We start from the raw sequence: 26,151 nt of genomic DNA, 5'->3' as shown, positions 1-26,151 counted from the left end.
ACCTGGTTTTACTTCCTTGCTACCTCCACAAGGGTGAGAATAGATGTGTGTGTGTGCGTGTGAGAGATGTGTTTCGGACGTGTTTCAACAAAATCTGAGGTCATTTTTGCATAAAATGAATATTAAAAATATCTTCTTTTTCCTTAATGCCACTTTCCCTGGTGAGGATCACAGTGGCAACGTGAAGAGTAGGGAGGACCAAACCTCCTTTTCCTCTGCAACAGATTCCAGCTCCTCCTGGGGGATTCCCAGCGTGTCTTGGGTAGCCTGGGGGCCTCTGCCCTATCGGACATGCCCGATATAGTTCCAATAGAAGCCTCTCAGGGAGGATCCTTATCAGGTGTCCAAGTTACCTCAACTGGCTCCTCTTGATCCGGAGAAGTAGCTGCTCTACTCCGAGGCTCTCCCGAATAGCCAAGCTCCTCACACTTCCTCAGAGACTAAGCCCAGCCACCCTTCAGAGAAACCTCATTTCCAACACTTGTACCCATGATCTCGTCATTTCGGTCATTACCCAAAGTTCATGACCATAAGTGAGGATGGGGATTAAAAACATGTTTTTCTCAAAAAAATAAGATGTTGTTTTGCACTCATTCATCTAAAACTCTAAAACGTAACCTTTAATGAAGACAAATATATGACATGTTATCATTGGCTTCAGAGGAAAGCACTGTATTCAGAGATGGTTCCCTATACAGTTTTATACTTTATTAGGTTTGATTACCTGTTCATGTCATCTAGATGTTCAGCAGCAAAGTAAAAGCTTTTGATCTTAGGATGGCAGGCTTTGAATGCACTGTTGGGAAGACAAAAGTCAAAACATAATGAGCAAAAATAATAATTACACAAAACATCTTTTTCAAAATTATAGGTAATTAGAAATCCAAATAATTTAATGAAATGACACAGTCTGTGTTTAATTTTCTTTCAAGTTGGTTAAGCATGTGTGTGTTTTTTTAATTCAGCCTTATAACTTTTGGGATCCATCCAGCTGTCACTGATTAAAAGGCTTTATTGACAATTTATCTTTAAATAACATCTGCATTCAAACATGCACAAAGACAGTTCAACAGCTATTAACATGATAGATGTTACATTTGGATAAGCTGAAGCAGTTAAAATAGTTTATACAACAGGCAATTGTTTTTATGTGGGTGGAGGTGTCAAAAGAGTTTCTGAACAGAAAAATGACTGAACAGTTTATTTGATATAACAGAAAAGCTCTCATTCCTCTGACTTTTCACATCACAGTGCCCTTGGCATTACCTTCAGCACTAACGACTGGGATTCCAACAGAAAAATGTGATGTGCTGATTGATTTTTGACAAGCTGTTTTAATCCAACGGGGTGTTTACGAGGTCATCTAGCATGATGGGTAACGGGATGTCACCTTTCCCACCCACCAAAGTAATCAACATGAGTTGTCACTGAGAGCTCAATAGTATTTCATCTATTTACTGCAAACAATTTGTTAAAACAAAAAGTGTGCAGAGAGTTTTCTAAAAATACAGAAAGTTATAGTGAAGCAGCTGGAGATCTAGCTATGAAAACTATTCTATGAAAGTCAATTATTAATAATGTACAATATAGAAATAGTTTTAAAAAACTAATGGCCTCCCAAAGATCACTTTAAAATTGCATCAAAACACAGAGCAAAGTCAAAGAAAACAAGACAAATAGTATGATATATTTAAGTGCATTGTCCTTGTTTTCAAGGGAGATCAATTAGACAGACAACTGGTCTTTTCTCTGACTATGTGCAGGAGTATTAGAAGAAAGAAAGGCATTGTCAGGGAAGGAAATCTGTAAATGTTAGACAAAAATGATTCCTTTACAGATTAGTGCACAGAATAACATTACACAAGTGAGAACAGATGTTGAGCAGCATCTGCTCTGTTTAAAAAGATATAATCAAGTTGTTGAGACCCACATCTTGACTTATCTTAAAATTATTATAACATCTGTCATCTGAATACTAAATATCTTTTTTCTTTACTTACCACTCAAGTGGATGTTTTTTATTAATCATATTTGTGTGTTCTGCTACCCAGTTGGCAGGATTCAGAGTGAGACAATAATTTAAATGAAGTGCAGTTTTCAGAGATTAAATGACATCATCAATGACGCTGCTTCACTAACAAGAAAATAAATGAAGCAGAGCCACATTGCATTTAATCCGTGAAAAACACAGAGCAATGACTGAAAACTGAAACCCTCAAAACCACAGATGAAAGTTTTAATTTTTTTTTACCTTTTTTAAAGACTATTACACACAACAGTTTACTTTAAAGAGCAATGTAAACTAATGGGAACAACATTAGTATCCTTTTTAAAAGGCCATGTAAGTCATCAAGACAAGCTTTAATCTCTAAATAGCTTCTCTGGTATAGTTTTCATTGTTTCAAAAGCACTCTTGAAAAACCTGAAAGTGAATCGAAAGCTAAAATCCAGAGGTCTGCTGAAAGAATTACAGGGGTGCCAGGTGAGCTTCATACGAAAGAACCAAACCACGCACTTGCCTGTGACAGGGCAATGCACAGAGATTTCACTGGAAAGAATTAAAATGTGTGAACGCAGGCATGCACACAGCAAGATAGATACTTATGTATGCCAAAGTTATATAACTAACTCAGGACAAAAGTAATTTTAGAGGTATGTGCCACATCCCAAGCTATGGTAAATCCGTGTAGCTCCATTAACTTCAGTGGAGCTATATTGTTTTATCCCTGCTCAAGAGGAAGCCCCCGTCAGCAGATGGTTGAAATATTAACTTAGAAAACTGTCCTGGTTAGTTTTGAATAAAATAAGGTTTGTGTCTGGATTTGGCAACATGTCTCCTAAAGGCCTTTTCACTTACTTTGTATTTAAAACACTTAGTTGAGAGCCATAATAAATCCCAAGTTTGCTTTTTTTCAAACACATTGTTATTTATTTTAAAACAATGATACAAAATGACAGATAAAAATTAACTATGGAAAAGCAAAAAACTCTTAAAATAAAGCCATGTACAGCTACTGTACAGCTAAACTTTTTTTTTTTAGCAAAACTTTTTATTTCAATCATAGACTCCCACAGCGGCAAAGGGATTTAGTGGATGTAAATAACTGATTTAGAAAAAGAACAGGCCTCCTTTTACCCATCTCTTCTTCTATTTCTTATGTTGTCTCTGTAATATTTCACTTCCTCCATCTCTCAGCGTTTGCTTTTAAAAAAGGTTTATTTTTGCTTGTTAACTCATTAAGTCTGTTCCTCCACAAAACATAAAAGAGGGACAACTAAAGTGCAGCTGGCGAATAGAGTGGGAAGGAGCTAAGCATTCCTATTAGTTTCAGTTAATTTTGCTGATGGTTGAGAATTGTGTGGCTTTTGCAACAGACTCATTGTGTCCTTGGGTGGGACCCTGAAAGCACATGCACACCCCTCACCTCCCCACTCCACACAGGAATACTGACTGTTTACCATGATTTGTGTCATGTAACCAAATCATGTTACAATGATTTCCATTCTAACCTGACTATCATGAACAAGGAAACTTTCACTCCTTGAAAGCAAGGGATTGCTTGTTCCTCCTTTTCTTTTGTTATTGCACTGTATGGTTTTAAACACACTTACTATTTCTTGCGGCATTCGCTGGCTCTATCAATTTTAAATTCAGGTAGACTGATGAATCCCTCTGCTTTTTCATCCTGTGGAGACAGTTCTATATGTTACTCAAGTTAGTGAGGCTTAAGATGAAAGTCCATTAAAACTTAAATGTAAACACAGAGAGTGTTTTACTTACCAGCTCACTACGTAGGGCATATTACTGTACTTCTGGCAAATCAATGGGAGTATTGCCAGAGTGGGAGGTCATAGACCTTAGTCTAGAACGTGTTTTTGTAAATATGATTTTAGTAGTTTGGCTGGCAAGATGGACAAGGCCCAACTGCCTTAGAAACCATTTCACAGCTGAAGCAGTATTTAATCATGGTGCCTAAACATGTCAAAAATGTAATTTAATTGTTTGTTGAGGATAGAGTAATTCAAAGGATGAAATGCAAACTACAGGTTGAACCTCTGTAATCCAGCACTCCCTGGTCTGGCAACATCCGTGAGCTGGCATAGGCGCTGACTCCATGGGTGCTCTGGGGCTGGAGCACCCATGAGGAAAAACCAGTGAGTGCAGAGCATTCACCGGTGCAAGGCTCCCCCCCGCTACCTTCCCCGACACCTCTTGTGTGCCGACAGCCCTGTGTTGTACCAACTACTCCTCCTCCCTCCCAGTGCTTCTGGAGCACCGCAAACAGCTGATTCACGGCGGGGGGAGGACCTGGAGCTGGCAACCAGGACTACAGGTAGCAGCGGGGCCCCCCCGGGTGGGCGCAAAGCCAGGGGGTGCTGCAGCACCCTCTGTACCCCTACTTCCCATGTGTATGGAGACCCACTGGCACTCTGCATTGACCTCCTGTAGTTTGGGAAATTCACTGATTCGGCACCGGTCAGGTCCTGAGGGTGCCGGACTAGAGAGGTTCAACCTGTATTTTACTATGAGAACAAAACAACCCCACATACTGTAAATCAACCCAATTTAAAAAATATAAATGTGTACTGTTTGCTATCTTTACATGATGTTGCAGCTAAGATGAATGATCTCTCTCCAGTTATTCTTATATCTTATCAATTACACTTACAGAGGGGGAATGTTGGACTCTTTCCCTCCTCCTCTACAGGCTTGGTAATTGTGAACAGTCCTCAACTTTTCACAATTTAAAAGCACAGCATTTGTTTTAGGACACCAATACATTAGCCCCACAGACTCTGTTACACTGCTGTTTATAACTGTGAATTATTAAAATCACTATTATAGAATCATGAAATTGAGACTAGAGCAAACAGATATATGTTAAAGCAATGAATCCAAATAATTTCATCCTCTTCCTTCTCTATTTTTTTTAATAAAAAATGTATCTATTAATCAATTTGGTTCGTTGTCACATATTTAGTCCTTGGAAGGTTGAGAGATGTACCTTTATTTGAATCCATGCACCAGGCAATTAACACTCCACTACTGTTTTTGATAACCTCTGCTCTTATTGTTCATGCAGAGAACTCTTACATTCTCCAACACTCATGACAACTATCTTTGTCTTTGACAATTTTAGTCTCCATTCCATCTGTGCTCTTGATTTTCATCACCTAACTCAAATATGTGTTCTTCTAGCCTACCTAAAAGACTTTCCATTTGTGTGCATGCTTAGGTTTCCCATTTATAGTCACATTGTCGTAGCAACTTGTTTTTCATTTTTAATGCTTGGAATGCTTGTAATTTATTTTTCTAGATTTTCGTACCACTCTGCTTCTCAGAGAACACTATCTCTTTTGAACATTTTTCACTGTATTGCTCCAGCTTTGTAGATTTTCTCTGTCATTGCTCCCATTAAATTATATTAGATATTCACAACCGCTCCCAAAGGGGGAAAAATACATCAGGATTTCTGGCATCATGGAACACAATCTTTACGTAAAATGCTTTTGTAGCAATGTCTTCAGAAACATATAAATTACACATATTTCTTCTTTTTCAAAAAGTGCATCATTCACCAGTGCATAAGCATACATCAAGCCTTCATTTAATCATTTGACACTGTCATTTCTCTCTCTCAAGACAACAGGAACAGATATTCCCAGGAATACAGGATGTATTCATTTAAATTCAGTAAACTGCCTCTTTTCCATCCTGGTGCAAGAAAACCAACTAGAAAGGGACTCAAAGGGACTTCACATAGGTTCATAGAGTCTGTATTACTTTGAGGTGCCTTTATTTCTCCATTGCTCTAAGACAGTATAATAATAAACTTGGTTGGTATTATTATTATTAATAACAACATTTATAACATTCTAACATACCATTATGACTAAACATAAAATCTTACAAATAGAAGTTATCTGGTTGGTACTATAAGGAGCATCCAATCTAGTACTCCCCCTGATGATGATCCCTTAAATAATTAATTTTCAATGTAAGATCTAAAGATACTCCAGCAAAATTATTTTTAATATTCTAAATGTCCTGTATGGCTTTTTATTTATTTTTATTTTATTTTTTTAAAGGCACAGATGTACAGAGAAAAATATAACTGAAGTAATTTGGAAGGAAAGTATGGAAAGGACAGATCCTGCAATACTGGATTTCTTTAAGCACATTCTTTTCTTAGAGAAAAAAGTAAAGTTATCTTAGCCACAGGAGCATATTTACACATCAAAAGAAAGAACATGTTGCTTATTCATTATTCCACAATAGTCTTAAATAACAAGAAAAATCTAGCTGTCCAAAATGCCTCCCAGGGCTAAGCATCATACAGACAAGTAATAAACAAGGAAGTCTGCCCCCAAGTGTTCAGAATTCACATGCTGATGAGGAATTGGAACCATTCAGTCTGGGATTGTTGATTAATTGCAGTTAACTCATGCGATTAACTCAAAAAAATGCATCATGATTTAAAAAATGAATCATGATTAACCGCAGTTTTAATCTATTAAACAAAAGAATACCAATTTAAAAGTATTTAATATTTTGGATGTTTTTCTACATTTTCAAATATGTTTAAATTACAACACAGAATACAAAGTGTACAGTACTTACTTTAGATTATTTTTATTACAAATATTTCCACTTTGAAAATGATAAACAAAAGAAATAGTATTTTTCAATTCACCTCAGACAAGTACTGTAGTGCAATCTCTTTATTGTGAAAGTGCAATTTACAAATGTAGATATTATTTGTTACACTCAAAACCAAAACTATGTAGAACTTTAGAGCCTACAAGTCCATTCAGTCCTATTTCTTATTCAGCCAATCACTACAAGAAACAAGTCTGTTTACATTTATGGAAGATAATACAGCTCGTTTCTTATTTACAATGTCACCTGAAAGTGAGAACAGACGTTCACATGGGATTTTTGTAGCCGGTGTTGTAAAGTATTTACATGCCAGATCTGCTAAACATTCGTATGCCCCTTCCTGTTTTGGCCACCATTCTAAAGGACATGCTTCCATACTGATGATGCTTGTTAACAAAATAATGAGTTAATTAAATTTGGGACTGAACTCCTAGGGGGAGAACTGTATGTCTCCTGCTCTGTGTTTTATCCGCATTCTGCCATATATTTCATGTTACAGCAGTCTCAGATGATGACCCAGCATGTATGTTTTAAGAATACTTTCATGGCAGATTTGACAAAATGCAAAGAAGGTACCAATGTGAGATTTCTAAAGATAGCTACAGCACTCGACCCAAGATTTAAGAATTTGAATTGCAATCCAAAATCTCATCGGCATAGGGTGTGGAGCATGCTTTCAGAAGTCTTAAAAGAGCAACACACTGATTCAAAAACTACAGAACCCGAAACACTAAAAAAGAAAATCAATCTTCTGCTGGTGGCATCTGACTCAGATGATGAAAATGAGCATGTGTTGGGTCTGCATTGCTTTGGATCATTATCGAGCAGAAACCATCATCAGCATGGACGCATGGAATGGTGGTTGAAGCATGAAGGGACATATGAATCTTTAGTGCATCTGGCACGTAAGTATCTTGCAACACCAACTACAACAGTGCCATGTGAACATCTGTTCTCACTTTCAGGTGACATTGTAAATAAGCGGGTACCATTATCTCCTGAAACTGTAAATAAACTTGTTTGTCTGAGTGACTGGCTGAACAAGAAGTAGGACAGAGTGGACTTGGAGGCTCTAAAGTTTTACATTGTTTTATTTTTGAATGCAGGTTTTTTTTGTACATAATTCTACATTTGTAAGTTTGACTTTCATGACAAAGAGATTGCACTACAGAACTTGTATTAAAGGTGAATTGAAAAATACTATTTCTTTTATTTTTACAGTGCAAATATTACAATAAAAATAAATATAAAGTGAGCACTGTACACTTTGCATTCTGTGTTGTAATTGAAATCAATATATTTGAAAATCTGGAAAAAACATACAAAAATATTTATATAAACAGTATTCTATTATTGTTTTTAATCACTTAACAGCCCTAATTCAGACAAATGATGTAAATATATTTCACTATATGAGAGTCTATCAGAGTTTAAGATTATCTCAGTTTCATAAAAAGAGTTCCATTAAGGAAAAAGTTGTATTTTCCAAAAGAAATTCTGATCTTTCACCAAACTGGCAGAGTCCATTCTACCAAAAAAGGATTTAAAAAACAATTATTCTTCCAAAGAAGCAAATAAATTAGATAAATGAGAGACCCTTGCAGGATCAGGGTCTTAGGCAGCTTAATGATGCTCTTCCAATGTTATCAGTATATAATTAAGCACTCAGAATGATAATCCAAATTAGATACAATGTATCAAAAGAGAACACAATTTAAGACCGTTTTGCATAACTACAGTGGATTTTAGTAATACCACAGATTCCTTATTACAACTAAATAAGGTACCCCCAAATGCAATATAAATTACGGCTGTAATGTTGTTTCAGTTATGAGAGGGACAAATGATTCTCGCTTTTCTCTTCTGAATTTGTGTTTTGTTGTCATGAGAGAACGATGACTTTATTACACACTATTAAGGGTATGGGAATACAGAGGTGAGTAGTTACAGTCTTCCTTATGCTACAAAGAAAAATTTTAAAGGGCAAATCCTGCAAACTCTGATGCATATGAGTGACTTCAGTCATACAAGTAGTTTTACTGATTTCAGTAAGATTATTTGGGTGAATAAAATCACTCGCCTGTTTTCAGGATAGGATTTGACCTTTCATCTAATTATGAAAACAATACAGTATAGAACTTATTAGCATTAGACAGGATGAGCAACGAATGTGCCTATTTCTTACCTCCTCATTCATATACCAGTATAGAGAAGTATCCTTCAGAACAAACCAATATTTCTTCCATTTCTGGGAGAAATAACTCTTGGCATCTTTCTTTTTCCAAAGCCAGCCCTCGCAGTCCCCACGGCCCAGATCTTTACAGGAAATCCGCCTTTTGCTCTTACCAGGAATAGGAGCTAAAAATGCCAATAGTTAAATTGAAATGAGTATATATGAAAGACTTCACATTATACATTTAATCAAACACAAAATGCTAAATTTCTCTAAAAATCTGGTCCATCTTTACAAACTTAACAGAAATATTTCAATAACAATTTCTTCATCATTATTTATTTCTTTTTAATCAAGCAACAAAACGTGTGCATGGTAAAAGAAAAAAAGTAGATATATTCTCTTATCTTACAGATCTTGTAATCTAAACACAAGACAAAATGCAATAAATGAAGGCAACAAGATGGATTCTACAGGAAAGGAGGACAAGATATACAAATACAGTGTTATGTCGGTACATATGTTTATGTACATCTTCATTGTTCATTTCATGGCAACATATGTAAACACACAAATAGCTACATATGACTGTACATACAGGTACGGCTGCTTAAAAATATATATTAAAAAGATTAAAATTGGGTTATATTGGTCAATATTTTGACAAGTACATCTTTACTAATATTCGAAAGACCCACAAAACCTGCATAGTACAATTCAGTAACATGCTCAGACTTCTGTAAAAGAGAATGTTGAATATAGTTAAGATGTGGTGAATCAGAGAAGGGCTGTTAATCCTGGTTGGATAGTTTTGTCATATGGATAACTGATGACTATAAATTTGGTTCAGGCTAACAAATTGCAAACTGTAAAATACTACAATATTTTAACAAGTAATATTCACATTTCTATTTTCTACCATCACTTCAAAAAGTACCCATTTAATGCTTACCTTTGTTTTTCTTTTTAGTTTTCTGTTGTAGAGAAGACTGCTGAAAGGTCTGTAAGCAAATGAAGACACAGAAAAGCAGTGAAAAACTAACAATGTACTTAGTCAGTGTGTTCCAAGCCCTTCCTAAATTCTTATAAAAATAGCAATCAAAACTTTGAACACCAAAAGTATTACCATGCAAAATCTAAAAAATGTCCCAGGCAGATTTCTAGCAACAGTGGAAAAATACAATTTTATTTCAGACTTTCATGAACTGTTGAAGGAAAACAATACAGCATGTTAAAATCAACTCACCAATTAGAACTAAAGTTTCTCTCAGAAACAGGCATTCTTTTTTTCCAATATGTTTTGTGTTAACAGGACATTTTTCACTCTTTTAGAGTGGTAGTGCTCCTGTGGGGGAAGTCCTTTAGTTCTGTTTGGTGGTCTGTTGGATAGCTGATCTTAATGTCTGATTATAGCGAATGTGGTTTTTTTATTTCAATGCTTTATGACTATTTTTCTGATGGTGCTAGAAAGATTTGGCTGGGACTTTACAGATTTGCTTGTAGATGCCTTCAGTATTTGAATTTTTGACTGCTATACTATTTTGCATTATGTATAAATAAACAAAGGGGAAGAGAGAGAGAGAGAGAGAAATTGAGGGAAAAAAAAAAGGAAGGGGTCCAAAAACAAAACTCAGGGAGAAATCTGCTGAAAAAAATGAGCCATATTATTATCAGTCCCAAAAGATATGGAAGATCGAGACAGTTCCACAACTAAAGACCCTTGACTTACAAAGTTATGTCCTTTACTCAGGGGCGGCTCCAGGCACCAGCACACCTAGTATGTGCTTGGGGTGGTAAGCCGTAGGGGGCGCTCTGTCGGTCGCCGTGAGGGTGGTAGGCAGGCTGCCTTCGGCGGCATGCCTGTGGAGGGTCTGCTGGCCCCGCGGCTTCGGCGGACCTCCTTCAGGCTGCCGCCGAATCCGCAGGACCAGGGACCTCCTGCAGGCAAGCCGCCGAAGGCAGCCTGCCTGCCGTGCTTGGGGTGGCAAAATGCCTAGAGCTGCCCCTGCCTTTACCTGGTCCTGACTGAACCTAGTAACCAAGAGTCGACACACCCAAGCAATTTTAAGTATTGGCACAGAAATAACGTCATCACTGAATTATCTCAGTATTTAGGGCGTAGCTGATAAAAGGCTACACTACAGGGTCATGTCTGCTATAAGACTCTATTACCAATAAATGTGCATTATTCAGTGAGTGAAAAATATAATAATAATAATAATAATAATAATAATAATAATAATAAAAACATGCACCACTTTAGTGTTAGTTGCCTTGTATTTAGCTTAATATATTGTTGGTAACAGCAATACAATTCGCAAAAGAGTGTCTGAGTGTAAATACCTCTCACTTCAACTTTTATTTAGCCAATATAAAAACCAAAAGTTTCAGGCACCTCCTCGTCCAACTAGTTACAAATAAATCAAAATTAAAATACTGATGGCCGCACTGGGTTGAAGCCTGCTCCTAGTAAATAAGATAAACCTTCCCAAAGCAGGATGGAGTGTGATGTTATAAGGCTCTTTTTATTTTCAGGTCCTTTCCATACCCAACTTCTCTTTCCCACTTCTTGCATATAAGTCATGACTTAGCTCACATGTTCACATTATGGGAAAGGGACAACCCATCTCCATCTGCAAGGGGTTTCCCCCTTCGAAGTTCTGACAAATTCTCAAACAGCAAATTAAATCCATATAACAATACTGCACAATAATTAACAGTAACATCATGAAACCAAGCAGCTGGCCTGGACTCTGATCCCTGAAAATGCACTGGGGAAGGCCAATCATCCCTATCTTCACCCTGTCTGATCCTAGATAGCATCAGAGTATATGGGATTGGGTGGAGTGGTTTAGGGGAATGAAAGAGTGATTACATTATGGGAGTTCCACGTTGGAAAAAATCCACAAGGCCCTGCTTGAAATCATCCCGCCTTTGGTAGTAAGTGTGGGGACAACTACTCCTGATTGACTGTGTCTAGTCCCTTTCCTTCCTCTGATGGTGCTAGTCCACTGGACCCAGCTAGCAAAGCCTCATTAGAGGAAACCAATTCCAATTCTGAGTCAAGTTCAATGGGTCTATTTATACAGGCTTAAATATGTTTGTATTTCCCTAGAAGGAAAGATTTAGGGTGAGATGTTCAGAAGTGTGTGAGTGACTTGTATTCTTAAGGCATTTAGGCACTTTTGCAAATCTTACTTTAATTCAGTGTAGACAGTTTAATATTTTAAAAAAAAAAATCCTTAACAGCTGTCAGTGCAAAACCCCCACTATTTTATTTCATTTGACTTTCCTGTATTAAGTATTTTCCATGATTAAATCACCTAAACTGGAAAGGAGAAGTTTTGCTTATTTCTCCTAAGTGATACTTAATACATTTAAAAAGGTGTTTTGTTTTGTTTTTTAAACATAAGCTATAAAAGTGCTTCCGGTCTGAACATATAATCTAAGTGTGCTCTGCAGGAATGAGTTTCCACCTTGCTGAATTTGGGGTTTTTTGGAGGTGATGTTAGCGAAGGGGTATCGATCTTTGTCACCTCAAAATAATGCAAGTAAATAGCCATTTTTGTCCATAGTATATTGTACTGAAAAGCAGAAAGGTTTTATTACAATTCAGTGTTCTGAATTAGCACTTTCAATGAGATAATAATGAAAGGCCTGGTCCAAAGCTCATTGGGAGCCTTTCAATTGACGTCAATGGGCTTTGGATCAGGCCTCAACTTACCTTCTTATTTAGATTTTAGGTTTTTAGTTTGTTTGACTGGTTCTATGCAGAACAAAACTAGCTCCAGTTTCACCTTGGAGATGACATTTTCTTAGAATGGTACGTATAAATGGACCTAATGACTCCACTGCATACTCACAGGAGGGGCTGCACTGAGGCCACATGTAGTTCCCAAAATGTTTCTTTCTTTCTTTATTCTATTGGTGCTGCATGGCAACACAGTGATTACAGACTCCCATGCTGCTGCTGAATGCAATCAACTGTCTAACTGCAACTCCTCACCAATTATTAGATATTGGTTTTCCACTCTGTCCCTAAACTGTTTTTCTCCTTTTCTATTTAGGTCTGGAACATGCCATACATATAAAAAGATAAAGTGTTAAATCCTATGAATTCAGCAAAACCAACCCATAGCACTGCATCAAACTCATATTTTGCTGCAAAATTCTATTCATCAATGGCTTATCAGATTGGATACTGAAATATTTTTAATGAGCTACAATGTAGAGTATTGATTTCAATACACCTTTAAGTTTTACCTACTATATTTAAATAGATGACTGGCCCCAGCTTTCAAGAATTCATCTCTGTTACACATTTTGAGAATAATCCTGAAATTAAAAAGGAATCTGGTTTTACATACAAAAGAAAGACAGGTTTCAGAGTGGTAGCCATGTTAGTCTCTATCAGCAAAAACAATGAAGAGTCCTTGAGGCACCTTAGAGACTAACAAATTTATATGGGCATAAGCTTTTGTGGGCTAAAACCCACTTAAGAAAGACAGTTATTAGTAAAGGATATGACTTTGTCATGGAGGTCACTGATTCCATTACTTTAATGAACCTCCGTGACTTCTTTGGCTTCAGCCCCTGCCCCACAGCAGTGGGGCTGGAGAAGCCGCCTGGGGCCAGAGCCCCCATATTTTCAGTAAAAGTCAGCAACAGGTCACGGGCTTCTGTGAATTTTTGTTTAAAGCCTATCCATGACTTTTACTAAAAAGACCCATGACAGAATCTGAACCTTACGTATTAGTTACTCAGCATAACTGATAGAATGGAAACTATACTGCCACTGTAAATACAAAACAAAGGGTACATCAACTCAAGTAAAAATAGTTGCTAATGAAAAAGGTTCCAACATTTTATTCATGCTCTGAACGATATGCTATACACCACAACTTCAATTAGCAAAACTTCTCATTCCAAAAGCAGGGCCACTTCGATTCATGCCATAATTACACTGAAAACTTCCTCCATTATCCTAAATCTCATTTATTTGAATGGACTCAATGTCTCCTGTTTTAGTAATACACCAACACTAAAGTGCTTGAACGATACACATGCCCAAACCAGAGCATCAAAGATAAACTATAAAAAAAATCTTAAATTATATCATTTCCATTGCAACCGCAACCACTAAAACACACCTATTTTAAGAGTAGTAAAGAAAGAGCTCAAAGATATGTGGTGTTTTCTTTCTAATGCATTTAAGCATCTCAAGATAATTCAAACTAAAATGCATTAAGGGCCTGAATCTGCATCACTGAATCTATAGACTACCAGATTGGGCTCTCACTGTAGGAAATTTTTATGCAGCTGTTTCCCCTTAGTAGTTAATTTGCAAAATTACTAACTGGCAGTTTGTTTAATTTTGGTTCCTCAGAAATAGTTATTAGTGTTAAAAGCTAATTAATTTGAAATTTGACAATACTGGGATGGACTGATTTATGCCAAACTTGCTGTGCATTAATAGCAGAAAAAAATCAAAATAATTCTTTTTAATGGAATGTTTTCCCTTTTAATTTTGTCTCAGATGCATGCTGTACTTAAGATAGACTGAGAGTGGGTGTCCTTGTTGAATCACTGAAGGGGAATCCATGTGCAGTTATCTTGACCTGTGACACGTATCTCCAATATTTGCATACTGTCATGGAGGATGCTGTCTTGGTGCTCTTTGTTCTCTGATGCGCGTGCATGCGTGGACCCAGCACGAGCACTTTGTTGATGTCAGCACGGGAGGAAACTACTGGCAACTGCTGTAGTGCTGCTTTCTTTACCTGGTGCACCTGCTGCTTGCCACTGTTCTCTCCAGCTCCTCAGATTGTCTTCTAAATGCATAGCATAGCATATACCTCTGATACTACCAGGCCAGGAGGTACCAGAGGGGTATGTGTGCCACTGTAGTTATTCTCCTCTCTTCACGGCCTGGCTGCCCTCAAGCACACAGATGGATGACCAGGTTAATCCCTGCCAGACTAGATAGCCCTGTTCAACCCTGCTTGGTGGTGGTTGAAATAATTTTTCACCACACGATCTCACTAGTGTTGCTTTTTAAAAAAAGTTTTATTTTTATTTCTCTTTCCAACTCCCATTCCACAAAGAACTTACAAAACAGCTGCTGCAGCTCTCCTAGTGAGAATGAAAACATGAACATTATTCATGCTTGTTTTTATGATGTTTGCTTGCTAAACACATTTTGATGAATAAATATTACCTCCGCAGAATGGTCACGAGTTAGTGAATAAAAGATGCTGTGAAAAACAGTGTGGCAAAAGGGGAGGAAGTTCTAGACACACAAATATTTGCAAGTAATTTTTTTTTTATTTACTAACAACATTTTGGCTTGTTTACTTTCTTGGTGAGCCTGTCCCTAGTGTTTTGGAGTTGTGACTGGAAGCATTTGGGAACTCAGAAAAGAAAGAGAAGAAAAGAATTCTTCACTTTGATGCTAGATTGACTGAATTGCCTCTAACTGGAGAATTCGAGACTGCAACTGAAAAAATAGCCAAGTGATAGATAGAATTTATTTAGGTGGCGCTCGACACTGTTATAATTTAAAAATATAACCTTATGCACATGTGAATCTTTGAATCAAAGAATTTCTGCAGAAAATGATAATTAAGCGTTGTTTTTGTTAGTGCTATGTGGCGGGAATGAAGACGTTTAACCATTAACAGAAATTTATTTGGAACTTTCAGGGAACTATTACTACTGATGCCATATCTAAGACATTCCAGGAGCTTTTCCTTTCTCCCTCCTTCTCTTTTTATGAGGTGATGGCATTTGAAAAGATGGCTTCTGAGGGTTTGACTACAATAGAAATTTCAGCACTAAGGCAGGTACACTGATGTGTAGCTTCCCTGGCTTTAAAGGCTAAGTCAGTGTAGCTACACCAGTGCAAAAATCTCTTATGCAGGAAAGTAGTCACCAGGGATTTGAAATCTACTACATTTGAAATCTACTACATTTATTCTTTGGTGAAGACAGAGAAATGTTTAATCCTGCTTAGACTCAATATTCAGTGATATATGGTATGTGTGTGATATCACAATTTTAATTTGTATAGCATGTAAATATTAAAAGCTGGAGTGAAAATACTAAATATTTTCTCACTTTATATTATTAACATTGAGTTCAATGTGATGACCTGAATGCTTAAAGTTAAGCATGTGCTTAAGTATTTTGCTGCTTTACAGACAGAGCCCCAGAACCTAAATCCCAGTTTTACACCACTGCAATCCACTTGGCTATCGCCTAACCCTACAAGCGCCTAAACTTACTTGGTGCCTAAAATTTCTGCTGTAGAATTCTCAAGGCATCTAAGTTTCTGTTTCTGGGCATGTGCACTGCTGTCTCTCTCTTGACATGTGGGTGCCTATCTCCAGCCTAAGGCACAGAGCAATCCAGGAACTGGGATAGGGATATCTAAGTGACACACTGGGCCTAACTTGGTTGGTGTGGTCAGATGCCATCTACCAGATTGGGTCCCATCAAAACACAGGATGGATATTGCCCATTAGGCCACTGGTTAGAGCACTCAACTGGGAGACCTGGATTCAAATCCCTGCTCTGCCTGATGGGGAGAAAGGATTTGAATAGGGGTCTCTCACCTCCCAGGAGAGTGGTCTAACCACTGAGCTGTAGGATTTTCTGATGTGGGGCTCCTTCATTTTGACGCTGTTCCATCATGTATAAATAAAGCATCACTGGAGTGGGGGATTGGACCCTGGCGCTTCCAAGTATGTGCCCTAGCCACCAGGCTGCAGAGTCATTCTCTCTGGCCCTATGACCCTCATACTTAAAGAGCCATTGGGGCGGGGAGAGTGAGTGAGAATGACTCAATCATCTACCACAGTTAGAAGAATACTGGGGGCTGTGGACGAAGCCAGGCCATGAGTTTCCTGCACACACGCTACAGATGCTAGTTGGTGTTTATGACAGGAGTGTATACACAGCTACTTCTGCAGCAGCAGGGAATGTTTCTGGGCATGTTACCCCAGTCAGTTCTCTCTCAGCCACCATTCAGCCTGCATGCACCCTGTTTGGGGGCTGCCATTCCCCTTGTACCTGTCTGTGCCACAGTAATGAAGGCAGAATTTTGCTCTAGCGTTTTGAATGCCAGACAATACATCTTTGTAAACTACTCTCCCTTAGACACTTTGAAATATAAGCTATATGAATAAGACAGGCAATACAAAGCATCTGCTCTGACTTCTAAAACTAAATCAAGTTTCTGGTGAAAACAAGTAGCAATACAGAAGAAATATACTAATGGACTTATTTGCAAGACTGTGCTCCCATTTTAACAAGAATCAAATGTTTTCTAGAGTTATGAGGAAGGTGTTTATAATATGCTTTGATGGAACAGGCAATCAGCATAGAGTAGCCTCTTAGAGAGGCAGACTTATACCAAAGAATCTGATGGAGAGAACATTTACAATTAGCGTACTGTTCTCTTGCTCATCTTCTGAAGAAGAAAATTTCAAAACAATCTTGTTTGTCCAGCTGGTCAAATTTCTTTGTGCCATTCATGATGAAAGAACCTCCATCTACTGGTTAAGTTACCAAGTATGTGTTGTTATAATTAGTTCCAAGAGCTGGAAATTTCACTGAATTCATACCCTTCTGGATTAAAAAGACATTTCCAGCAAGTGGCGCTTTGTGCTTCTTTATCATTGCATCATATTGCCAGGAACAGCTGCACACATCAGTGCTGAAGTCAGGCAGTCCTTGATCCAAGAAAACATGCAGGGAAAGTTTCCACAGGGAAATGAGGGAAAGAGCATTTTAGTATCTGTAACTCATCCATTATAAATATTACTAAAAGTCATATCACACCATTTTTCCTCTCTCATGATTTAAGGTGGTAAAAGAACTGGTTGTTCCAGGATACAAAGCAAAGCATATTGCCTTCTTTGATCCTAAAGGAATCTCCTTTAAGTGCAAAGTGAAACAGAACATCTCAAGAGTGTGGGGAAAGGTAACATGAACATTTGTTTTTCAATCATAAGCTTGCAGTAGTGATCCCTGAGTTACAGTACTGAGAGCCATTCTAAATTCAAAATTCTCTAGAGTAAGAAATCTCATCTGGTTAGAGTTAGTGTCAGAATAAAGATTAATATTTGAAAAGGGGACAAAAGGAAATTATTGGCATATAAAAATAGTATCATTTTCTGATGTTTAATCTACATTTACATTTTTCACAAATACAAGAGCAGAAATGAACTGGCTGAGTCACAAGCTAGGATACTAGGCAACAAAGCAAAAGCCAATATCCTCTTTCCTAGGGCAGGAAGATACTCACACACACTCCTCTCCCCAACCCCATCAGTGCAAAAAAGAAAGAGTTATTCTTCTTACAGTGCGGACAGTAAACCACCAGCAGTGCTGATTGATAGTTTGCAGGGTTGTGGCTACTGTGGGCATGAGAGTGGTGTAGCACTGTGTCATAAACAGATGGTTAACGGTTAATGTCTCTTTTACCTGTAAAGGATTAAGAAGCTCAGTGAACCTGGCTGACACCTGACCAGAGAACCAATAGGGGGACAAGATACTTTCAAATCTTGGTGGAGGGAAGTCTTTGTTTGTGCTGTTTGTTTTTTGTTCGTTGTTCGCTCTCGGGACTGAGACGGACAAGACGTACACCCAGGCTTCCCAATCTTTTTGAATCAGTCTTTCATGTTGCCAAATAGTAAGTAATAGCAGGCAAGGCGGATTAGTTTTATGTTTGTTTTCTCAACTGGCAAATGTGTCTTTTTGCTGGAAGGATTTTTACCTCTGTTTGCTGTAACTTTGTATCTCAGGCTAGGGGGAGGGGAGTCCCTGTAGTCTATATGAATCTGAGTACCCTGTAAAGCATTTTCCATCCTGATTTTACAGAGATAATTTTTACCTTTTCTTTCTTTAATTAAAAGCTTTCTTTTTGAGAACCTAATTGATTTTTCCTTGTTTTAGAATCCAAGGGATTGAGTCTAAACTCACCAGGGATTGGTGTGGGGAAAGAAGGGGGGATGGTTAATTCCTCTTTGTGTTAAGATTCAAAGAGTTTGGATCAGTGTGAAGCCTCTCAAGGCAACCCAGGGAGGGGAGAGTCTGGGGGGAAAAGGTGGGGGATGGTTAAATTCTCCTTGTTTTAAGACCCAAGAGGTTTGGGTCTTGGGCTCCCCAGGGAAGGTTTTGGGGGAACAGAAGTGTGCCAGACACAGACTTCTGGCTGGTGGCAGCGCACCAAATTTAAGCTAGTAATTAAGCTTAAAAGTGATCATGCAGGTCCCCACTTTTTGGATGCTAAAGTTCAAGGTAGGGTAAAAAAACCTTGACACACTGGGAGTACTGGTAATCCTGCTGGGACTAAGACTGAACAATCTTCAAAGCATCCCAGGAGCAGTGCTTAGAAAAACTTGCTCACTTAAAAAACATTGTGCTAATTTGCCTAAGTGTTTGCATACACAGGAAAGGCACAAAACAATGGACCTTAAAGTCTGAATGTTACCCAATTCATTAAATTATATTTTCAGTACTTTTGTTATTAATTTTTCATTCTGTACCACTTCTATATAATTTCATAAACCATACAACATAGACAACGGACCTGATTCTCCATGGTTGGAGCCACGAGAATGATTAAAATATTAGAAAACGTGCCTTATAGAGACAGATTCAATGAGTTCAATCTATTTGGTTTATCAAAGAGAAGAAATGGTTACTCTCCTTCTCGTAATTGTTCTTCTTTGAGATGCGTTGCTCATGTACATTCCAATTAGGTATGTGCGTGTGCCACATGCACAGTTCGCCAGAAGGATTTTCCCCTAGCAGCAGCCATCGGGTCAGCTCTGGAGCCCCCTGGAGTTGCGCCTTCATGGTGCCACATATAGGACCGGTCACCTCTCCAGTTCCTTCTTGCCTAGGGTGACCAGATGTCCTGATTTTATAGCGACAGTACCGATTTTTGGGTCTTTTTCTTATATAGGCTCCTATTACTCCCCATCCCCGTCCTGATTTTTCACACTTGCTGTCTGGTCACCCTATTCTTGTCAGATACTCTGACAGAGGGGAAGGTGGGTGGGTTTGGAATGGATATAAGCAACACATCTCAAAGAACAACAGTTACAAGAAGGTGAGTAACCGTTTCTTCTTCAAGTGCTTGCCCATATTGATTCCAATTAGGTGGCTCCCACGCCTTACCCAGGAGGTGGGGTTGGAGTTGGAGTTCATGGAATCGCCGACTGAAGCACAGCCCTGTTGCACACAGCATTGCTCCTGGCATGCTGGGTGATGGAGTAATGTGAAGTGAAAGTGTGGACCAAAGACCACATTGACACTCTACATATCTCCTGATGGTTACCTGGGCTGAGGATGCCTGAGCTCTGGGGGAGTGCACAGTCAGTGGGGGCAGGGACCTTTGCCAGGTCATAACAAGCCTGGATACAGGATGTGATCCACGACTATATCCTTTGTGTGGACATCCTTTCATCCTATCTGCTACCACAACAAACAGCTGATTCAACTTGCAGAATGGCTTGGTTGGTTCAATATAAAATGACAGTGCACGCTGTATGTCCAGGGAGTAGAGCCTCTGCTTGCGGCTATTGGCATGGGGTTTTGGGAAAAAGACTGGAAGGAATATGTCTTGGTTGACATGAAAATTCGAGACAACTTTCAGGAGGAATGCCGGGTGAAGTCACAGGTGCACCTTATCTTTGTAAAAAATGGTATATGGTCAGATATGAAAGCCTTGAGCTTGGACACCCTTCCAGCTGATGTTATTGCAACGAAAAAGGCCACCTTGTAGGAAAGGTACAGAAGTGAGCATGTCGCTAGGGGCTCAGATGGGGCCAAGCGGGGGTGAGCTGCCAAGTATGAAGATATAATCTGTTCAACCCCTCGAGGAACCACCGCACATTTGGTTAGTGAAGATGAAGTGCCCATGGTCTCCTGGGTGAAAAGCCGAGATGGCAGCCAGGTGAACCTTTATCGAGGAGTGAGACAAGCCCTGAAGTTGCAACTTTAGGAGGTAGTCCAAGATAAAGGGGACCAATGATGGTGTCAAAGGGATATGGCTCTGCAAGCACAAAATCGCAAATCTTTCCCACTTGGCCAGATAAGTAGCTTTGGTTGAAGGTTTTTTGGAGTATAAGCATGTGAGCTCTAGTGGGTTCAACCATGCAGCTTCCAAGTAGTGAGGTGGAGAGACTTGAGATTGGAATGCTAAAGCCTTCTGTATGTTGAGTGATGAGGTCTGTAACTAACAGCAGAGCGTTTGGAGTAGCTACAGATAGCGCCAGTAGCATGGTGTACCAATGCTGACATGACCTGGCAGGTGCCACCAGGATCACTGAGGTTCCATCGCTCTGGATTTTGAGGAGGACCCTGTGAGTCAGTGGTATAGGAGGGAAACGTAGAACAGGCAGTCCTTCCATAGAAGCAGAAATGCGTCTGCTGATGAACCTGGGCTGTGCATCAGGAAGGAGCAGAATTGTAGGCACTTCCTGCTGGCCCTTGTGGCGAACAGGTCGATCTGGGGAACTCCCCACTATTGGAAGATATTGTTTATTACATCCAGGTGGATAGACCACTTGTGATTGTGAAAAGGCCTATTGAGACGGTCTGCTGATTTGTTCTGTGACCCTGGAAGATAGGACACTTTCAAAAGTCTGAAGTGTGCTATGCAAAACTCCCAGAGCTGGAGGGGAGGTGCGGTCTTGCACTGGTCGCCCTTCCTTGGGTGGTTCCCATTCTCTTACACAGGAAGGGGAACACCCTGTATCAGTCTTCCTGTGCTGCTTCTTTGGGACTGGGGACTGTGAGGGGTGCCAAGACTGATCCTCCGCCGTGCTCATCACCAGGAAGTGCCGGTGTTGAGGGTCTCTGAAACCAGAGTCATTCCTCGGCACCTCCCGGATTCAGGCTGGCATGCTGCGCACCAATGCTGAGGAGCCCAGTGCCATGTCCATGGGGCTCAACTCAGATTGAGGACGCAGAGCTGCTTCCATTAGCAGTAACTTTAAACTGTGGCCCCTCTCTTTCTTCGTGCGAGCATGAGAACTCCTACAGATCTTACACCTGTCTGTTTGATGGGACTCCCCCAAGCACTTTAGACAAGATGAGTGTCGCCCTTGGGCAGGAGCTTCTGGCAAATCTCATATGGCTTAAACCCCTTGGTTTGAGGCATGGACGGCCCTGGAGAAGGACAGGGAAACAGGAGAGGGAAAACTCCCCCATTACCCCAAGTCCTAATATCTATCTATCTACAAACAACTTTTTAAAAAACTGTCTTTAACTATTACAGAAACACTACACTAGAGGATCGCTCATTAAACATGAGAGACGAAATGCTCCGATGACCATCACTGGTGGTAAGAAGGAACTGGAGAGGCAGAGAGTTGGCAGGGGCCTATATGCGGTGCCATGAACTTGAGGCTCCAGGGAGCTCCAGAGCCAACCTGATGGATGCTGCTAGGGGAAAAACCTTCCAGCAAACTGTGCATGTGGTGCACATACACACCTAACTGGAATCAATATGAACAAGCACTCGAAGGAGGATATGGGTAATTTGATCACAGTCTATAATCACCTATGTGGGGAACAAACATTTGATGAGAAAGGGCTCTTCAATATAGTAGATTATAATACGATCCAATGCCAGGAAGCTGAAAGCTAGACAAATTCAGGCTAGAAATAAGATATACAGTCTTTCAACGGTGAGGGTAATTAACCACTGGCACTGTTCACCTATGATTGTGGCGGATTCTCCATCACTGGAGTTTTAAAATCATGACTGCATGTTTTTCTAAAAGATATGCTCTAGTTCAAACAGGAGTTAATAAAGAAAAGTTCTGTGGTCTGTGTTATGCAGGAGTTTGGACTAGATGATTACTGGCCTTATAATCTATCAATCTATGGAAGTGCTTGCAAACAGGAAATAGCAACTGCTTTTGATGTTAGCAGCAGCATGGGACTGAATTCTCATAAATTAAGTGGCACTCCCCAACTAATTTAAAATCAGGTCATTCTGAGTGTCTTCCGTGGAGTGCCTGGAATACTTTTGACTGCTACAATATATGAAAATAATGAACAGCAACTACACCTCATTCTATTACTTTTCTCTACTAGTGTGGTTAAGAATCCTAGGACCAGAAGGCCTTTGAAAGTGATGGATGCATTTATATCAAGCAATCCATCAGTGTCTCAGGGAAGAACTCCAAACTTCAATACACTTCAAGACAAAGGGAAGCCTGGATGTGTGTTTCAGTGAAAATGATGTCCACCCTATGATATGGGAAGAAGTTCTTTAGCTGTAGACTATATAACTTTTTTTTAAAAAGCATCTCAAAATGTGGCCAAGCAGACAAAAATAAGGAAAAAAAACCAACCCAAAACATATTTAGGGCTGAGTTACAGATAAAACTTTTCAGAAGCAACTAGAAAAAAGCAACTAGAAAAAACTCGGAGAGAACAGTATTTTTGTTTTGTTTATTTAGGGATGTACAGTCGAATGAATCTACTACCAATTTGTTGGAGAGTTATAACAATAGTTTCTGTGTAAAAGAGAATTCAAAAGCTTTCCAATCTGCAAATAGTTGCTTTGAGAAAAAAATCTGACAAGAATGCATACAAATACTCAGATGATCAACTGTAGAGAAAATAAGTGAAAAAAGGCCTAGATTCAGACACAGAATTAGGCCTTTTTCCACTTATTTTCTCTATGTCTGTTCTCTAAATATTTAGATAGTAATTGGACAGTTATTGCTGGTGTGTTTTCCAGCATGAGTTGCAAGTACTTTAATGGTTGCTGTCTTGCCTTTACACTTGATGCTGATGCTCATATGTAGATACTTTCACAGAACACATACCAGTCTACCACAGTTGTTCACTATTGAAGGTAATGACAAGAAGCGATGGCCTCAAATTGCAGCAAGGGAGGTTTAGGTTGGACATTACGAAAAACTGTCAGGGTGGTTAAGCACTCAAATAAATTGAGGAATTTCCGTCGTTGGAGATTTTTAAGAGCAGGTTAGACAAACACCTATCAGGGATGGTATAGATAATACTTAGTCCTGCTTTGAATTCAGGGGACTGGACTAAAAGACCTCTCGAGGTCCCTTCCAGTCGTATGATTCTATGAGTGATAGCAGATAATAAGCGATGATCTACTTTAAATAGTGATGGGATTGCTTCCCTCAACTCTGTCATTTGGGGACTTTTTTAGAACTCTCTTCTTTCTTTTTATATCACAAAATCCACCTATTCAGTGATCCATAAGAGATTATGTAATGGCCAGCTCACCATCTCTGACTGCCATGAACAAACACTGAGCATCATCTGCAATAAGGGAAGAATGACTTAATTGTCTTCCTTTTGCTACAAGAGCTTCAGAGGATTTCAAATCTCCACTAGCCTAGTGGGGCTGCGTCCATACTTGAGTATCTTGCTTGCCAGTCAAGAAAATTAGTGATTTACCAGAAATTGGTTAACACAAAGAACAATCTGATTGGCCAACTATGTTTCTAATCCATGACGTTATGTGATAACCATATAGTTCTGCCATGAATATAGGGGGAAAGGTTGCAACCTTTATGTATGCCAGCCCATTCAGTAGCATAAAATCCCTCCTTGGCAGCTATACTGGATTGCCTTACCGGTAAAGGGTTAAGCAGTTCAAATACCTCCATTGGCACCTCACCAGAAGGACCAATGAGGAAAGAAGATACTTTCAAATCTGCAGGGGAAGGATTTGTTTTGTTGTTCTCTGTGTTGTTCCCTCTCCGGATGGAGGGAGAAGCCAAGCAGGTACAATATCTCCTGAAAAATATACCTGGAATAATCCATTTAAAACCACAGAAACTAGGAGTACGGCATGGAAATGCATTAGGTTATCTCTTGTTTTAGCTTGTGAATTTCCCTGTGTTATAGAGGTTGTTTCATTCCTGTTTTTGTAACTGTGTTTTAAATCTTTTTATTACCCTGTAAAGTTACCCTCCACCCTGATTTTGCAGGTGTGATTCTTTTACTTTTTTCTTTATAATAAAAGTTCTTCTTTTAAAAACCTGATTGATTTCAGTGTCCTAAAGACAAAGGGTCTGGTAGAGTTCACGGTGCTAAGGCAACTGGTTGGTATTTTATTCTCAAGCCTCCCCAGGAAAGGGGGTGAAGGGGCTTGGGGGGGATATATTGGGGAGGGGGCAATAGGGATTCCAAGTGACCCTTCCCTGAATTTTTGTGTAAATCACTTGGTGGTGACAGCAATATACTATCCAAGGACAAGGAAAGGAATTTGTGCCTCGGAGAAATTTTAAGCTAAGATGGTAGAATATAAGTTTAGGGGGTCTTTCATGTCAGGGTACCTCCAAAAGGTTAAGCAATCCAGTACAGCTGCCAAGGAGGGATTTATGCTACTGAATGGGCTGGCATACATAAAGGTTGCTACCCTTCCCCCTATATTCATGACAAGTTCAATACTATTTAACCTTACTATTTATTTTGCCACTCAAATGGCCAGGTATACAATTTTCTAGGTGGGTTAAAAACACCAGGGAGTCTAGCTGTTATGAGATAAACACACTTTAAGGTTTCTGATGTGACACAGCCTGCTGCTTCACCATGAACCCAAGATGTATTTTTGTCTGAAACAACTACACATCCTGCCACATTTAACCTTTCATTTAACAAAAGAGAAACTGGGTTACTGATTCAATTGGTCTATAACAGTCTCTAAATTGTACTACCATAGGGCGACATGACAGGAAAGCTAGAGCTATAGGGAGGATGTAAACATCACAGAAGGAAGAAGAATTCTGCAGACTGATACAATGGGGACATAACCAGGAATGATTAAATGAAATAGATAACAGGGAAATATAGACAGAAAAAAGAAAATCAAGAAAGCTTCTGAATGGTGAGATGTATTAGACTGTAGATCTACCTGTCTTGACAATGTAAAATTAAACTTGACGAAGCACTAGATAATATACTGCTGGGAATAATCTTGCATTGGTAGGGTAGACTACATACCTTACTAAGTCTCTCTCTCTCTCTTTGTTTTATTATGCATGACAAAGACAGGCTGGACAACTGTAGGAGCATAGTTTTGTTTTTCAAAATGAGATTCATTTGCAAATAAAGAAATAAAATTTTAAGATATACAGTTTTCTTGATGGAAGAACATTAAAAATGGACTAGTGGCGGCTTGTTAATCAAAGAAAGAAAAAAGCTCCACACTGAAGTTCTGGAATTCAGCACCTCAATTTCACAACAGTTGTACACATTTCAGATTATGCAAACCAACTGCTGCCCGGATGATCAAATCACACTTAAC

At 39.1% G+C, this 26,151-nt stretch overlaps 1 protein-coding gene across 5 annotated transcripts in view; it reads right to left on the bottom strand.

Moving 5' to 3' along the window:
- The window catches only part of CNKSR2 (connector enhancer of kinase suppressor of Ras 2), a 370,061-nt gene that overhangs the window by 82,797 nt on the left and 261,113 nt on the right, over positions 1 to 26,151 (bottom strand). For all 5 annotated transcript variants that reach the window (XM_030574665.1, XM_030574679.1, XM_030574688.1 and 2 more), the window contains 4 exons: positions 9,787 to 9,835; positions 8,847 to 9,019; positions 3,613 to 3,686; positions 725 to 796 (listed from right to left, as the gene is read on the bottom strand). In XM_030574665.1, the coding sequence (XP_030430525.1) occupies positions 725 to 796; positions 3,613 to 3,686; positions 8,847 to 9,019; positions 9,787 to 9,835 (368 nt within the window). The remainder of the gene's footprint in view (positions 1 to 724; positions 797 to 3,612; positions 3,687 to 8,846; positions 9,020 to 9,786; positions 9,836 to 26,151) is intronic.

This window comes from Gopherus evgoodei, chromosome 1 (assembly GCF_007399415.2).
Source record: "Gopherus evgoodei ecotype Sinaloan lineage chromosome 1, rGopEvg1_v1.p, whole genome shotgun sequence".
In the NCBI taxonomy this organism is placed as follows: Eukaryota; Metazoa; Chordata; order Testudines; family Testudinidae; genus Gopherus; species Gopherus evgoodei.
The sequence above is the reverse complement of the archived record's forward strand: the minus strand, read 5'-3'. Positions and strand labels throughout refer to the sequence as shown.